This window comes from Rhinocladiella mackenziei (assembly GCF_000835555.1).
Source record: "Rhinocladiella mackenziei CBS 650.93 unplaced genomic scaffold supercont1.7, whole genome shotgun sequence".
NCBI lineage: Eukaryota > Fungi > Ascomycota > Eurotiomycetes > Chaetothyriales > Herpotrichiellaceae > Rhinocladiella > Rhinocladiella mackenziei.
The window spans coordinates 636,954-653,406 of NW_013550598.1; the positions used below are offsets into that span (position 1 = coordinate 636,954).

General features: G+C 50.7%; 8 protein-coding genes across 8 annotated transcripts; 6 read left to right on the plus strand and 2 right to left on the minus strand.

Annotated features, from left to right (window-relative positions):
• Window positions 1–637: 637 nt before the first annotated feature.
• On the plus strand, window positions 638–1,632 carry Z518_09053 (uncharacterized protein; the record flags this gene model as incomplete). The annotated part of the gene is made up of 2 exons (XM_013413010.1): window positions 638–1,420; window positions 1,477–1,632. The coding sequence occupies 2 exons, from the start codon at window positions 638–640 to the stop codon at window positions 1,630–1,632; spliced, it is 939 nt and encodes a 312-aa protein (XP_013268464.1).
• Window positions 1,633–3,482: 1,850 nt separating this feature from the next.
• On the plus strand, window positions 3,483–6,148 carry Z518_09054 (uncharacterized protein; the record flags this gene model as incomplete). The annotated part of the gene is made up of 4 exons (XM_013413011.1): window positions 3,483–4,689; window positions 4,752–4,805; window positions 4,884–5,511; window positions 5,566–6,148. The coding sequence occupies 4 exons, from the start codon at window positions 3,483–3,485 to the stop codon at window positions 6,146–6,148; spliced, it is 2,472 nt and encodes an 823-aa protein (XP_013268465.1).
• A 1,145-nt stretch (window positions 6,149–7,293) lies between these two features.
• Window positions 7,294–7,719, plus strand: Z518_09055 (uncharacterized protein; the record flags this gene model as incomplete). The annotated part of the gene is made up of 1 exon (XM_013413012.1): window positions 7,294–7,719. The coding sequence occupies one exon, from the start codon at window positions 7,294–7,296 to the stop codon at window positions 7,717–7,719; it is 426 nt and encodes a 141-aa protein (XP_013268466.1).
• Window positions 7,720–8,052: 333 nt separating this feature from the next.
• Window positions 8,053–8,927, plus strand: Z518_09056 (60S ribosomal protein L15; the record flags this gene model as incomplete). The annotated part of the gene is made up of 4 exons (XM_013413013.1): window positions 8,053–8,139; window positions 8,269–8,425; window positions 8,486–8,712; window positions 8,787–8,927. 4 exons carry the CDS (start codon window positions 8,053–8,055, stop codon window positions 8,925–8,927), a joined length of 612 nt encoding a protein of 203 aa, XP_013268467.1.
• A 691-nt stretch (window positions 8,928–9,618) lies between these two features.
• On the plus strand, window positions 9,619–10,835 carry Z518_09057 (uncharacterized protein; the record flags this gene model as incomplete). Its single annotated transcript, XM_013413014.1, has 4 exons — window positions 9,619–9,878; window positions 10,015–10,314; window positions 10,500–10,577; window positions 10,691–10,835. 4 exons carry the CDS (start codon window positions 9,619–9,621, stop codon window positions 10,833–10,835), a joined length of 783 nt encoding a protein of 260 aa, XP_013268468.1.
• A 330-nt stretch (window positions 10,836–11,165) lies between these two features.
• On the minus strand, window positions 11,166–13,241 carry Z518_09058 (uncharacterized protein; the record flags this gene model as incomplete). The annotated part of the gene is made up of 4 exons (XM_013413015.1): window positions 11,166–11,948; window positions 12,008–12,467; window positions 12,521–12,858; window positions 13,038–13,241. The coding sequence occupies 4 exons, from the start codon at window positions 13,239–13,241 to the stop codon at window positions 11,166–11,168; spliced, it is 1,785 nt and encodes a 594-aa protein (XP_013268469.1).
• Window positions 13,242–13,632: 391 nt separating this feature from the next.
• On the plus strand, window positions 13,633–13,971 carry Z518_09059 (diphthamide biosynthesis protein 3; the record flags this gene model as incomplete). Its single annotated transcript, XM_013413016.1, has 1 exon — window positions 13,633–13,971. One exon carries the CDS (start codon window positions 13,633–13,635, stop codon window positions 13,969–13,971), a length of 339 nt encoding a protein of 112 aa, XP_013268470.1.
• An 803-nt stretch (window positions 13,972–14,774) lies between these two features.
• Window positions 14,775–16,043, minus strand: Z518_09060 (uncharacterized protein; the record flags this gene model as incomplete). The annotated part of the gene is made up of 1 exon (XM_013413017.1): window positions 14,775–16,043. One exon carries the CDS (start codon window positions 16,041–16,043, stop codon window positions 14,775–14,777), a length of 1,269 nt encoding a protein of 422 aa, XP_013268471.1.
• Between the last annotated feature and the right edge of the window lie 410 nt (window positions 16,044–16,453).

The following is a 16,453-nucleotide window of genomic DNA, read 5'->3' on the forward strand; positions in this document are numbered from 1 at the left end:
TGCGGGTCGATGCACCGTCTTCATGGGCGTCAGCTACGGCGACTTCAAAAATCACTTTCAGCTTTGACCGGAGGCTGGGATATTGCTCAAAGAGCCTCTCCAGTCTCGGGTCGATAGAGAGATTCGGAGTTTCGTCTGTATTGGACAAGGACGTCGCCTCCGCAGGGGGTTTTGATGGATTGTCCGAAATGTTCTGGTCACATTGGCTTTTATGAATCTTAAAACACCGGAGGGAGCAGCTGCCACAGAACGATTAATGATGAGAATGAATGTGTAAAAAGAATAAATGCAAACCTTCGGTGCCGACAGGTGGCACAGCGATATTTGGACGTCGAATTATGGCAGATCGCGCAAGGTAGTGATGACATGTGGCTAGTGTCGTCCTCTATGGTGATGAAGAGCTCCGCCTTTCCGCAGGATATCTGCCTATGTCAGTAACCGCGGGTTTGAATGATGTCCCAGATGTGTACAATCAAAATGAGAATTGGCAGAACTTTTGGAGATGCATCCACGTGACTGCATCGGCCCTTGTTGCGTCATTTCGCAGTTGACGGCCAAAGAGCTTTTCCAATTTTAATCCTTCCGTTCTCTACGTTCCTCGATGCCCTAACTCGAGCACATTTACTATCTGTACAACATGCGTGGCATGTTTCATGGTCAACCTCTGCGAGTTCTGGCCCACTCCGGCCAAATCCACTCACTGAACCATGTCTGTCGAGTTGCTGCCACCCGTAACGTGCATCAATCACTCCGAATTCCCGCCATCAGCACATCACCAGCCCGTTACCGACCCGTTCTCCAGCCTAGTCACCGAAGATCGCCCTCAGTTGAATCTCCCCGCCGGACGATATACATACAGACGCAGTCGACTCCCAATCCGTCTGCCCTGAAATTCCTCCCTAACCATGCTGTCCTACCAGAAGGTTTCCCATCCACATTCTTGGAATATACCTCTCCTCGATCGACCCTGGCCGCACCACACCCGTCGCCGCTGGCAGCAAGGTTGCTAGACGTCGACGGTGTTTCGTCTGTCTTCTACGGGCCTGACTTTATTACGGTCACCAAAGCGGAGGACGTCGGTTGGGCCCACGTCAAGCCCGAAGTTTTCAGTCTCATCACAGAAGCAATCACGTCCGGAGAACCAATTGTAAATACTGTGGACAAGACAACAGCGGAGGGACAAGAAGGGGCCGGGGAAGACACCCTGGCGGCCAATGACGAGGACGATGAAGTCGTGGCCATGATCAAAGAATTATTAGAAACGCGAATTCGGCCGGCGATACAAGAAGATGGAGGAGATATTGAATACCGCGGATTTGAGAATGGCATGGTGTCATTGAAGTTGCGTGGTGCCTGTCGAACTTGTGATTCGAGCACCGTGACATTGAAGAATGGGATTGAGTCCATGTTGATGCACTATGTGAGTTTTTCAAAGTAAATTTCCGACGGAGGACAGATTGCTAACTAACAGGAAAGATTGAGGAAGTCAAAGGCGTCAATCAGGTGCTGGATGAAGAGGAAGAAATCGCCATGAAAGAGTTTGCCAGGTTCGAGGAGAAACTACGACAGCAGAAGGGACCGGATGCGGCGCCATCGACCGTGGGCAAAGGTAGTCTAGATTTTGCGGAATGACGACATCTTTTGGATTCTCTTTGGCAGGACTGGCTCGTATCAACACGTGATCGCTCGGCGAGAAGTTGACGGGGAAGATGATAAGATGCTTCCGCAGCGTTCTCCACGGAGTTTATTGTACCAGGGTTTTGGGAATCGGCGAGAATAGACGTAAGTTACCGGGCGGAAGAGGAGGGTCTGAATTTCGAATGGGAACGCGAGAAAGGACGTCAGGTGGTCACGAGAGAGGGGCCCGAAGATGCCCATGGCCACTGAGAGCATGATGACGGGGGGGCCGGAATAGACAGAAGATATGAGATACCTTGAGAGTGCATATAAAATCGATGGACATTGGGGGTATCTAACATGTCTCTACTGAGGAATAGAGCACAACATGTTTATTAACAGAGTTGTGATGGCCTCCTTCCCCTGGTCTTTTCCCCCGCAAATTCCAACAAATGCCGTCTGGGCAGTTGATTTGTCCAACCCCGCCTGTACAACTGACAGCTAGATGGACCATTAACCCCTCTCTGTTCTATCCTCTCTTCCAGCCACCACCACTCACAATCTCGAGGCATCACCTCCACCACCATCAGCCATCCTAACTAGTCCACCGATCCACCCCTCCCCCTCCATCCACCCAGAGCTAAACACTCGAGAGAACCAAACCGGGCCCCTAGCTAAACTGACCTGTTCTCTAACCATGGTCTGATTTTTTGTCTTGTCTGCCTTTCTTTTCCTGGTGTCACGCTGTCTTTGCACATCTCATCTCACACTGTTTAGGACTTCTTGTTGTTCATTGTTTGAGCAGCCTGTGCAGGCCCATGTCTGTTTTCTCTGTTGTCTCTCCTCCTCTGAGCAAACCTTCCTCTGTCTAGTCTGGTCGATTCGACGATCATCCAACGACACAGACCACCCTAGACACACACTCCCCTTGCTCGCCACCCCGCCGCCCAGACCATTGTTCTCGACTCCTCCCATCCATCATTTCCTTTCCAGCACAAGCCGACGTTTAGGGCTCCAAACGCATCAGGCGGTCGCGTGAGAGCCAAGGAAAGCCTCTTATTCGCAATAATCCGGGGAAGGCGGCACATTTTTTTCAAACCATCCTCGGATACCTCCGCCGTAAAAGCTCACCTGCATTTCGCACCTTGACACTGGATACTGGACACCCACACTTGGACTCGATCTTCATCTCCATCTCCAACCTCTTCACATCGGCTTCTCTACAAACCTCATTCTTCCACCTTCCTCGACGCCTCTTGTTTTGCCTGGCGTACACCCTTATTGTCTCTACTGCCAACCGCCACGTGTCTAGAGCGGTTTGCCATCACCTGATCGGTGTCTCCATTGGTCGCAGCATTGCCCCCCCCTCGGCGATCAGTTCACGTCGAATTCTTTCTTTCACGCCGCGCCCGAGACCACAAACCCTCCTCAATCTCATCACGATTCAAACTCCAGTTACCTTGTCCTCGTTCAGTAATTGCATGGGCTCAGTGCTGCGAGAGCGCGGGTATACCAATTCTCCAACATAAACCGAGATCCGACATGGTGAAGCAGGTGTCGATGACCATTTGGTAATCTCGAGGTGAGTGAACAATTTTTCATTCTGATAGGCGCCCTTTCAGTTTGTTTCAAACTATCATGTCAAATTTTTTGCGCGACATTGATGCGCTGGCGGCGCCGGTCATTTCCTGGTCTTTTCATCCCCGATACTCGAGGTCCAGAGATGCAGCCCTTGTGCATATGGGCCCAAATGCCACTCAAACACTGTCTATCAAATGGACAATCCCATTCTCGCGCAACCATATTCGCTGACTCCCTTTCATAACAGAATCATTTCCACTTCCTGCTCTGGCATCGTCGCTGTCATGAGTAACACTCCTACCAAGTCGGGTCTGACGACTCGCGCTCCCATGCCCGCCTTTGGTACCTTTGGTACCCCCCAAGCATCGGCTTCTCTCCTCCTCGAGAAATCGAATCCGGGCTTACGCAGATCGACTCCCGACTCTGAAGCACTGGCTTCCTCCGACGATGAGGCCGAACATGCAAAGACCACCGCCACAACTAATGTCAAGACAAACAGACCTGTGCGGAGGACGTCCTGGCTCAATGACGTCTCGTTGTCGAATGCCAATCGAAAATCCTCCATCACGGTGCCGTACAGTCCTTCGACTTCACTTCCGGGAACTCCAGGTTCAGAGCAATCCCCATGGACCAGTATCAGCACGTCAGGCGCTGCTGCATGGCATAACCCGGCAACTGCTTATCCATGGCCCAACATCTGGACTCAGCAGGACGGTCGAAAAGAACCCCCCGCCCGGCTTCAAGAAGTCTTGCCTTCGAATGGCGACGGTGGAATTCCCTTTTCAATCCCCTTACAGCCGACGCCCAAAACATACCGATCGCAGTCCTACTCCGTTGGCCAGCTCGATACCACCTCTGCTCCGACCGCGACGAACGCCGTCTCCACCTCAACTGACGCGCCTCGGAACAGATTAGCCGGACAGTACCCGTCTCTTCAAAGACGGACTTCTAGAACGAGTGGTCTCGGTACTATGGACTCAAGTGGTCTTGGTCGGTTGCGAGAAGTCGAGGACGATGAAGAAGATGTGCGAGGGAGCATGGTCTCCGATGCTATTGCTACTGAACAAGCACGCATGATTGAAATTTTGGAGAAAGAGAATGCTCAGCTTCGTCATGCGGCCCAAAATCGCGACCGAACTTTCTCCGCTACATCTGCGACCACCCAACCGCCGCCATCATCAGGGTTCCGAAATACTCGACTGAGAAGTGCGGTACCCGAGGAAGCAGAGACGGCCATCGATGATCGAGAAGACCTTGCAGCCCTCGGCGGGTTTGGTGGCCGCGAAAACAATGCCCGTCGCATGAGCGAACAACCCATCGGATTCTCCGAAAGACAAACCCTCTCTTCCCTCGAGAATCGCAATGTAGAAGGGGTGAAGAAACCACATTGGCAAACTTCCCTCGGCTTCGGTCCCATCCCCGAAGCCCCTCAAAGTCGGCGACATTCTTTTGCAGACGTGCCAACCCGACATGGATCTTTTAGTTCAAATGGTAAGAAAAAATCGAGAAAATTCGTTCGAGTCGCTCCGGAACTAATACGTGTGAACGTGAAGATGACATGACAACATACGAGACCGGATCTCAGGCTGTTTCCCAAGGAGAAGATCGTGAGTCGACCCTATCCTTGCCAAATCCCAATGAGAACCGAATGAATGTCATGTACTGACGTGCTCGTCGTTATGCAGCAGTCTATTTCAATACCACCGAATCCACTCGGCGTGCTGCGGATGCCCGGGTGCACCAATCTCATCGAGACCCTCAGAATTATGGATCACATTTGGGTATGACGAGTTTCCTCGATTCCGGCAGCCAACCCCTTTTCATTGTCAACTTCAAATGTTGTCGCTCAGATGTCTTCTATATTCAAGAAGGGACAGGGCTCCACGTCAGTGTCGGTGACCTCGTTATTGTCGAAGCTGATCGAGGTACCGATCTTGGTACCGTTCAACATACGAATGTCACATGGGAAGATGCTCGTCGATACAAAGAATACTACGCTGAAGAGCATTACAAGTGGTTGATGATGTTTTCGCTGCAAAGTCGGAATGGTGGACCCAATGTTGTCAATCCTAATGGAGTTCCCGGAAGACAAGGGAGTGCTGTCGGTGGAATGGGTCCGCAAGGACACCATGGTCCACATGATGCATCTCATCCAGATCTCAAACCAAAGTTGATCAAACGACTGGCTCAGAATCACGAAATCCAAGCCTTGAAAGACAAGGAAGGCAATGAAGCCAAGGCTAAACGCGTCTGTCAACAGAAGGTCATCGAGCATCGGTTGAATATGGAGATTCTCGATGCAGAATTCCAAATGTATGTATGCCATGATAGATACCCCCGCATTCGTGTGCTCACCAATGTGCCCAGGGACAGCAAGAAGCTCACCTTCTACTACTTCGCCGACAACTACATCAACTTTAACCATCTCGTCACCGACCTCTTCAAAATTTACAAGACTCGAATCTGGATGTCTGCAATCAACCCCGCCTCTTTCCAGACCCCGACAGCTTCACTTGGGATAACGCCGGTTTATAGTGCTGCTCCCGGTGACGAACGTCATCGCCGAAGACAACAACAACAACAACAACAACAAGTACAAGGGCAACCACAACAGCCTCATAGTCTCAGTCCACAGGCTATTACAACCCCATTTGGAGACACATTCGACGCAGATCGAACCTTCAACAACCAAAATCAGGGACCGCGAAATTCCTATTACAACCAATTCCAAGACGTTGGGGCTGGTCCTCAACCTGGTATGGCACCATATGCAAATATGCCCGGCCAAATGGATCCCTTCATGCCTTTTTACGGCCAACCGTATCCGGCACTTAACCCTAATGCCCCAAATTTTGCCAATAACCGACCGGAGTTTCGAGGGAGAGGTCCTAATCAACCAGGTGATGTCAATTGGATGGGTCGGTTCCAAGGTCTCTCCCTCGGTTCTTAAGGTTGTTTCTTCACGCATCGGCAATGGACACGACCATTCTTGAAAGAACTTCTTTATTCGACTATTATTACATACGGTGGACAGACACCGGAGAAGGGGGGAGGGAAAAAAGAAAAGAAAAGAAATTGGTAGAGCTGTGTTCGACATGAGAACTGGATTAGATTGCGCTGAACTCAAAAAACAAAAGACAAAAGATTTCAATCAAAATGGCTGATGATTGGTTTCCCATGGGGAACCCCCCATTCTTTATCTTTCGAAGCACTTCAAAGAGTTTTGAAATCGAAGGTTGTTTGTGGATTTGGAAAGACACTCAGATCAGATTGTTTATGCAGGAGGATACAGAAAATGATAATGGACTGAGGTACAGTTGCTGATGACACATAACCGAAATTGGGCCAGGTTGACCAACGAGAGTGTTGGAGAACTTGAGATTCATGATGGTGTGCTTGATCGATCGGTCTTGTGTATCATATTGACAACAAGGAGTCTGACTTCAATGAAACATAATGGAGCTCATAAATTATGCCCTCCTGCGGTAGAAGGTTTGGTGAGGACCCAATATTTCTCAAGTTTATAGGGGAATATTCTCTCTTTCTCCTGCGCGCTCCCCCTCACCTCCTTCTCGGTGTCCATCTCTCCCAAACGACCTGTCGACAGGGAATCTACCGAATGGTCGAATTGGCTGGCTGATCTCCAAAGACTTCCTCGTCTCCTTCAGCTGCCCGTTGCATCTAGTAGCAATAGTCATGCAAGCTGCCGAAGCAATGACGAGTGATGGACCTCCAATTCCTATCTCTTCTATGGCGCGATCCTAACACCAAGCAGATCGACCAGCCCCAAACACGCGAAATAGATCAAAATCAGCTGGTAAAAGAGTCGAATTCGTTGACGAAACAATTTTGACCTCAGACGGATTCCCTCAACCTGAAACAAGCATCCATGGTGACGGTGACCAGCCCAGCTCATTATCATCAGAATCGATCCAGAGCAGATGGGACAGATCTGCGAGAGACTCAAGGAGCCTGACCCGTGGCCCCAACAATTTTCAAAGACGATTCAAGCGCGACAAGGGAGAGTAATGGAAAAAATTGGCTGAAATCAAGGACAAGAAGTGAGATGCACGATCCCCAATGAGGCTTTCCCTTATGGATGACAGCAGCGATTCAGACAAACGAAGGTTTGAAACAGAATTCTTGCCTCTTATGCAATCGACCCTGGGAGCTCTAGCGGATGATGACGGTGCCAGCAGCTCGAACAACCTCCCCATACACGTAAAGTCTCTCGGAGCGGAAGGGCAGAGTTTCTGTGACAGTATGGTCAACCTCATGAAACAGTCGCACGCTCTGCTCTTCGCCTACGATCAACTCGCAAGCCAGGAGACGCAAACATCACGTCTTCAAGAGATCAGCACGACTTTCAAAAGGGATAAGGAAGTTGCGAAGGCCACGATCGAGGCAGGAAGACTCGTTGCTGGAAGGGACGTCGACAACCTTCTTGCAGACAGATTTCACGAGGTTCGAGACCCTGATGATCTCACGGATGAGGAAATACACAAAGGCAGATTGCTTTAATCAAAAGGCAACAGACACTGAGACACGGACGAAGTCTCTGAGGCAGGGAAATGCGGCGCGGGACGCAGAGAGGGCAATTGAGAAAACTCTGACTGGCAGGGCAGACAAGGGATGATGGACGCGCCATGGGAAGTGCCAAGATTTCCAAATGCCAAGCCTGCGCACAACCTTTTCGCCTCCGCGAAAATCTGGATGGCTTTTCGTCCTCCAATCCAACTTTCAACCCGGTGACTTTCTGTGTGTCAACCCCAGACTCCACGAGGCACAACGGTCACGGTAAACTTGTTCACGACTTCTCTTCGTCCTCAAAGTATCAAGCTGATTTTCTTTCAGATGGGTGCGCTCAAATACGTCGAAGAACTTCAAAAGAAGAAACAATCCGATGTTCTTCGATTCCTTCTCCGTGTCCGCTGCTGGGAGGTGAGCTTCCCTTGAAAACATGATGAAAGATGGAGGATATTCAAATACAACCTCATCTTTACGTCTTGTGGCACATGATTGTGTCTTGCTATACACTCGTTGAACGTTGCTGAGAGTGCATTAATATAGCTCCGACAACTGAATGTCATCCATCGCGCTTCTCGTCCTTCTCGACCAGACAAAGCCCGTCGTTTGGGATACAAGGCCAAACAAGGCTATGTCATTTATCGTGTCCGTGTTCGACGTGGTGGTCGTAAGCGACCGGTGCCCAAGGGTGCTACCTATGGTGAGTTGAGAGAAAGTCCGAGATGCATTGTGTGCGACCAAAATTGACGCCCATCTCCAGGCAAACCCACCAACCAGGGTGTGAACCAACTCAAATACCAACGTTCTCTCCGCTCCACTGCCGAAGAACGAGTTGGTCGTCGTTGTGCCAACCTGCGCGTCCTCAACTCATACTGGATCAACCAAGATTCAACCTACAAGTACTACGAAGTCATTCTCGTTGACCCCCAACACAAGGCGATCCGCCGCGATCCTCGCATCAACTGGATCGTCAACCCTGTCCACAAGGTGAGAAGAAATCCTGCCCTTATTCCCCTATCGGTGGATCGAGTTTTCAGAACTAACGCATTTTTTTTTTTTAGCACCGCGAATCCCGTGGTCTCACCGCAACAGGCAAGAAATCTCGTGGCTTGGGCAAAGGGCACGTCTTCAACAAGACCACCGCGGGGAGGAGAAAGACCTGGAAGAGACACAACACCTTGTCCCTGTGGAGATACCGCTGAAGAACGAAAGATTGACGACTTGCAATCTTGGGTGGCGATGGAATATGAAACGGAGATGGGAGATCATGATGATAGGGCCCGGGGTGGGAAATGCTGCAGCGCTGATATCGACATTGGCATTCTCTTGTTCTGATATGGCGAGACGAATATCGAGGAAATGGCAAGTCGTTGTCAGAGAGCTGGCGAATGATTGGCGAATGATCAGCGCAATACAATATTAATTCTCTGACTCCGACCGTGGTTGTGGTTCTGACTGTTGACCGATTTGAGAGATTGGATGATATCAAAATGAACAGCAAGCGAAAAGACCTTTTCTTGCATCGGAATTGGAATGATCTCATATGTGTGTGTGTTTCTCATATTTTTTCCTCTCAACTTTCTCTACATTGAGACCTGACCGAGCCTCGTTCCCGGCAAACCTTCCCATACTTTTGTCTCTCCCAAATAGAATTTCCACGGTACGAGTCCGATGTGAGGAAACGTACAATGCACCAAGATGGGAGGAATATAGTATCAAGGCCATGCAATGAGACTGTATCCGGCGTCCAATATCGACGGTTCTTCTAAGACGGGCCGAAATTTCCCTTGGACACATCTTCCTTTTTGCTTTGGTTTCTGCACATATTCCAGTTCGGCATGCTCTCAATAGCACCGGTTTCTTCCTAGATCTGTGACCTCGCTGGTTCCGATAATGTCAGACTCTCAACCTCAACCCCAATCAGCATCTCGCTCGATACCCTCATATATCACGAACCCGGTATACTTCCCCGGGGCGAAAGACGAAGAAGGAAATGCATCCTATGAACTCCTTCGCCCACTCACTACGCTCCGACATTGTCAAGATGGCTCGCCCGCCGAGGCACGGATTATATTTACTTGTAGACGAACATCGTCAGACTCAGGAGAAGACAAAGGACAGGATGAAGAATTCGTAATGAAAATTAAAGTCCAGTCAGTCTTTCTACATGTCCATTCCCCGTTCCTCTTAGTCCATCCCAAAATCAAAAGTCAAGGCAAACCAAACCAGACAAAACCAAAATTCTCGACCATCTGACATCTATCCTCTAACCAAATGAATGCTTTATAGAGTCCCCGGCACAGACACGAAACCCAGCAAAACCCCCGTTTCTGGGCCCAGCACCACGACCTCCTCCGAATTGAAAGCTCTCGAAACTTTTCGCGCCGCCGCGTGGCTTCGCCCCTATGCTCCATCGCTGGTATCTTACAGGCAATCGACTCAAGATGCCACCGGACCGTTGCCTGGCGGATACCTCAGTTTCACAGTCATGACCAAAATGCCGGGGGAGTCGTTGTACGATTTGAATTTCTGGGGGATGAAGGACGAAGAGCGCGAGGAGATTGTGAGGGAGTTCATGGTGGCGTTGCGGTATGTGCCTCCTTTTCCCTTAATTTTCCCTCCTCCTGCTGCTGTGTTTGAGAGTAGAGATGTGAGAAGACAAAAAAAAAGGACAAGGGTGAACCCAGAAGGAAAACCTGCGTTGGTTTTTACGTTATATTCCTGATTGTGGCTTGGATTGGAATGCATATTGACTCTGTACAATTTGTTCGCAGTGCAATCCACGCCCTGCACATTGAACCCGTCGACTGCGCGTTGAGGAATGTTCTGTGGGAACGCGAGACGAAAAGATGGTAGGTCCTAAGATCCTCCTCCCTCCCTCATGATTTTGCCCTTTCATTCTTCTTCTCTCCCCTCGAGCTTTGGTTTGGCCTCTGACATGAGCCTATTCGGATGGATTGGATAGTACAATCATTGACTTTGAACTATGGCGTTCGACGGAGGAGTCGATATCAGAACAAGACGAAACGAAAGAACTTCAGCGTTGGGGATTAAAGAGACTTCCGCCCGCGAAGAATTGGTGGGAAGCCTGGAATGCGCAGTGGAGATAGGAAATGAATCTGGACGAGAGTAAAAGACAAGAATAAGATCGTATATATGCTATGGAGTATATTAGAGTATAGTACAGAAGATTTGGGTTGCTGCTGCTGTTGTTGTTGTTCAGGCTACAAAGTAGAAGCCTGGGACGGAGACCCCTTGATGATGTTGCTGTAGTTGTCGTTGATTGTCAGGTGTGGAATTGAGAGGAACCATGAGATGCTTTTATTCTTATTCCCGCTTCGGCGGGGCGCTTTCCAGAATGATAGTATCAAAATGATTGGCGCGATCCAGCTTTCCCGAGCACCGGCTCATAGAGGGCTTTCTTACCCAGCATCAAGTCTTTAAGCGGAGACATCTTCCCTATTCGCAGCAGCGCGTGCACTTTCCTGGCTGTCATGCACATCCGCAACGATCGCTATCTTCTTTCTAATCCCCGTCTGAGTCTCCGTGTGCTCTTGGGCCAGCTCTTTCCTTATAATAAGCGCACTGGCAAGAAGACCACATGCGGCCATACAAGTGCACATAATCCAAACATTCCTCAAGCTCCACGCGAAGGCCTGCTTGACCGCTAGCTTCTGAGCCGGATTGGAGATCGTCGCAATGAGATTGACATTAGCTGCCGCATCAGGGCCCGAGAGGTTCGTCACTAGGTCTGTCGGCAGTCCGTGGTCTCGTAAGTTCGACCTCTGAAGTTGCATTCCATTCTGGAAGATGACGCTACCGCTAACAATCGAAAGAGATAGACCGACGTTGCGCATAAATCCAAGAGTAGCGGTGGCTGTTGCGGTGTCGTCTTGGGATACGAGAGCCTGAAGGGCAATGAGAGGGGGGTCGAAGAGAAGACCTGCTCCCAGGCCGGCCACGATTTCGACGGCGATAATGGAACCGATGGATGATGTCGCGTTGAAATGGACATAGAGTCCGTTACCAATGGTGAGCAAAGTCACGCCGGCCCGGATGAGCTCGACATATCGGCCGATTTGGCGAATGAAGATACCCGCCGCAACGCCCATGAGTGCTTCGGTGATCATTAGGGGAAGGAGGAGGACACCCGAATGGAGTGGGGACGCCTCTTTGGCGGATTGAAAATAGAGTGGGAAGTAGTACTCGGCGGCATTGATGGCCTATATCGACCTGTATCAGTACCAGGCCAATCATTGGGCCACGCAATTCCAGCACATACGAAATGATGCGTAAAGCCAATAGCCAGGCATGCCGCATTGGACCTATGGCGAAACAGGCCCAGGGGCATTATTGGATAGCGTGCGAGTCGACTTTCACTGAAGAGAAACAAGACAGCCATCAAAGCACCCACCACGACCAGGCAGATGACCTGTGGAGAGTCCCAGGGGTACGCGGTACCTCCAAAGTTAAGACCAAGCAGCACCATCACCATGAGGCCGACAATCGAAAGGCTCCCAGCCCAGTCGATGGCTTTGATACCTTCGGCGAACTCGGTCTTCGGGTTGTGCACGTCTAGACAAAGGAATAATAGGCAGAACGCGGCCCCAGAGATGGGAAGGTTGATCCAGAAAATCCACCGCCACGACAGAAGCTGTGTGAAGGCACCACCGAGCACCGGTCCCACCCCCCCGGCAACAGCCCAGATTACATGAAGAAGGCCGAGAAAGAGAGGTCGAGTCCTGCGAGAAACATCAATGATGCGAGATCAGCGCACGGGTATGTCATGGCGAACCTCATGCTAAACAAATCCGAAATGACAATGTTGATAAGGGAACTCAAACCGCCGCCGGATACGCCCTGGAGAGTACGACTCACGATGAGCATGCCCATGCTGCTTGAGACCGCGCATATGATGGAGCTGGCGAAGTACAGAGCGACGGCCATCAGCAGGATTGGCTTCCGGCCCCATATGTCGGAGAGTTTCGCCCAGATCGGGACGACAGCGGTCGTGGCAATGACATAGGAGGCACCGATCCAGGAGTAGCCGGATGCCGAATGGAGATCGGAGCATATCGTGGGTATGGCCGTGGCTACGATGGTGGTGTTCAGAGCGGCGATGAAGAGAGTGGACTAGAACAGTCAGAGTCAGCATGTGAATCAGGATTTTTCCAGTCAGTCTCTGAGGTGAAGCATGCCTTCGGCCACCTTGTCGGACTTACCTGGGGGCCTTGGGAAATTCAAAAAGAAAGACAAGCGCACACGAGGCAAGATCGTGCGGTATCGATCAGCAGAATGAAGCAATTACTCACAAAAAGAGCGATCATAACTGTAAACATCCTAAATGAGCTCCGTCGCCGGACAGGCTCCGACAGGACTGGAGGCAGTGTCTCAAATCCCTTTTGCTCGTTACTTCTTCTCGAGGTAGCAATAGGAGGAGGTCGTTGTACTGCTGATAGGCCAATCGACTCGATTGTGTCCTCGACCAGCGGAGCGTGACTTGATGCCATTGCCATGATGTGTTCAGCGGGGAGGATTCCTGTGGGAAGCGAAATATGAGGTGAAAACCCGTGTGATTAAGAACGACAGAGAAGGGGGAAATGATATATCTCCTCTTTACATGTTCTTAGAAGAGATTCCAAAGGGTTCCCATACAACATCGTATCTAGTCCAACAGTCCCTCTCGCTGTATCACGAATGGTTTCCAGCCATATCGCGTAGGGAGGCTAGTACGACAAATGAATGAACCGTCCGGTGAGGAGCACCGATGGGGTTGGGCTGGATACGGAGAACTCGCCGCACGTGACCTTGAATTGGCAGTTCGTCAAAGAATTTTATTTTCTCACACCAACGAGCGGACAGTACATACCTCTGTTCCTACTTATCGTCGAATTTTACACGCCCGCCATGCCCTCAACAACTACCACCGCCGCAGCGACATCCACCATGATGAACCTCACGGCATCATCTTCTTCGGCCAACGCAACCGAGGATCTTGACATCTACGACGAGATCGAGATTGAAGACATGACATATGACTCCGTCTTAGAAATCTACCACTACCCGTGTCCCTGTGGTGATCGCTTTGAAATTGCTATTGCAGATCTCAGAGCTGGAGAGGATGTCGCAGTTTGTCCGAGTTGTAGCCTCATGATCCGTGTCATATTTGAACCGGAGGATCTGCCAGAGGACGGCAACAAGAGTAAGCAGAAGAAGGAGGAAAGGTGTGACAAGCTGGTGGGTTAGAAGACGAGCGTCACTTTTGAGAGATCCGACTTCTAGTGGCTCCGCGTCGAGACTCGCGTGGAAGACCCCATGATACCCTTCCGACCTGAGTGGGAGAGAGAATGACCTGGCCAGTGAGACGGCAAAAGCGTCATCGTCCTATGTCGTCTGGGGGTGGTGCAAAGATGGAAAACCGATGAGGCAATGGACATCCATCAAATGCCACGAGGAAAATCTTCGAGATCCATTATCTTTGGTGTTTCAGAATACATCGACAGGCGACTGCACCCTTCTTGGGCAAAAACACGGACCCCTCCATCTCACTCGCCGATCTCTGAAATGCGCGGCTCTTAGGACAGGAGCTTCAGAGTGAGAGCACTACGGTCTTACAAAGTTGTGAAGCAAGCCGCTGGTTGAGCACAAATATGGGCCACGTAAGAGGATAGGGAGAAGGAAGGAAATCCCGACCACTGGCTTCGATCGCCCTATCGTCGACCGACGAGAGCTGGGAAATTTTTCCATCCCTACCATCGCACGCGTTGGGAGGCCACACATCTTGGACGGGGTTTGCCTTCGAAGACAGCAGCTTTGGCTGAGTCTTCGGAAGCAGACAAGAATTTAACAATGATGGATGGGATATAATGGTGTAATATTGACAGACACACCCAGTCCTTGCTATGTCGGTGGCACCCCGCAGACGTTCAAGGATGTCAAATTATTATTGTCTACCAAATGCAAACACCGAAATTTCACACATTTTTCAACCGCTTCCTCCTCTCTCCTCAGTTTTCCAGGCCAAGCCGTGCTCTCCCATCCATTTCTACTCAACGCCCAAAGACTTTCTCCGCCACAGCCGGGTACTCCAAACCCCAGCCTTCGATGTCACATATTTCCGCGCCCATCTTGCAAATCCGGATCCTGTCGACGGGGATATTGCGCGCCCAGATAAAGGCGTCCTTCCGTATCGGGGTCTTCATTTCAGCGGCAAGTTCGATGTCTTCTTGCCGTGACTCATTCTCGTCGACCGGATCCAGGACGGGAATGGGACTGGTGGCGTACCCCTGATTGAAAAACCTCAAGATCTCTCGCGCGTCCACGTGTCCTTCTAGCTTCTCTTCATGGACTTTCCCTTTGCCTCCATACCGTGTCCCCTTCACCCCGCCGCGTCCTTTTACGTAGATCAAATTGGCCACCGTCGCATGCAGCACCAGCGGCTGCCGCGCGTCCCGGATCAGACCTGCATCTCGGAAGCGTTTGTGTATCGCTACCGCGAAGTCCTGAAGCCGAGACGTCGGTTCATATGGGCTGGCGTAGAAGACGCGACTGCTGCTGGGACGAGGAAATGTGCCGAGGCCATGGAGAGTAAGAGATAGTGGCTCCCGCGGCTCGGAGGGTCGTTTTTGATTTTCAGAGCCAGATTGTGCATCGCCGTTGCGGCTGCCGTCTGGTGGTGAGATCGCTCGAGTGAGAGATTTGAGAGGACGACTGAGCACGGCTTCCGCGATGTCTTTGAGCGTGCCTTTCGTTTCCGTTTCAGAACGTTCACTCTCCGACTCGTCTCCCCGTTCTTCACGGACATTCTTCGCGACCTTGGTCTCTGCCTTTTGCCCATTATTTCTTCTTCCACTTTCATCCCGTCTCTCTCGCGGACCCCGCCCCGCTTCTCGAAGCAACTCCTCATAATCAATCTCCTGAAGCAGTCGGATTGCCTTGTTGAAGTCCTCTGCATCAGAAAGGTCCATGACTCCCAGCGTGAGGTGGAACGTCCCTGGAGGCCGATGTGCAGCGGGTGGGACTAATCGGAGATTCCGAAATGATTCTGCTTTTGTTGAATCTGATCTTCTAGCTTCATCATCTCCCGGCGCGGCCGGCTTTTCTTGAACCCGCGCTGCCTCTCCCGAGTCTGAAATCGCTGGGGGTTGAGGTGTCTGGCTATCTGATTCAGTATCCACGGCATCGTCATTCAAAGGCGTCGTGATAGATCTGAAATAAGCCAACGACTGGGATAATTGCGGTATAGATTCATCCGTGACCAAAGGGAGGCAAACAAAGTGTGTGGGCCGTTTATTTTGTTGTTTTGATCTCGGAGGCATTGTCTCAGCAGGAACGGACCGGAACCACAATCTCGCTGGAGCAGATATGGTGTCGGAAGCTCTTGAGGACTTTGATACAAATGGTAGATTGGAGCTCAAGATTCGAATATCCCGCGGGCGGACAATTCGTTGAAGGAGCATTTGATTCTAAACATCGTTGGGCAAACGTTTGGTCATCAGCCAACTTTTCAGGCCTTCTTGACTACTGAAATCCCCCTGCTGTCACCTTGAGTCGGTTTTGATCGAACAAATTATCCCAGCTCGATGATGGAGTGATCTTCCACCGACTTGAAATCGTCGCTTAGTAGTTTGGGCGTCGCGCTACGATTGGGATCCTGCTCGCTAAGCCTTGCCACCCCCCATGTACTTATTGGCTATCACGCTTCCACCCCAAATATGCAAAATGGTTT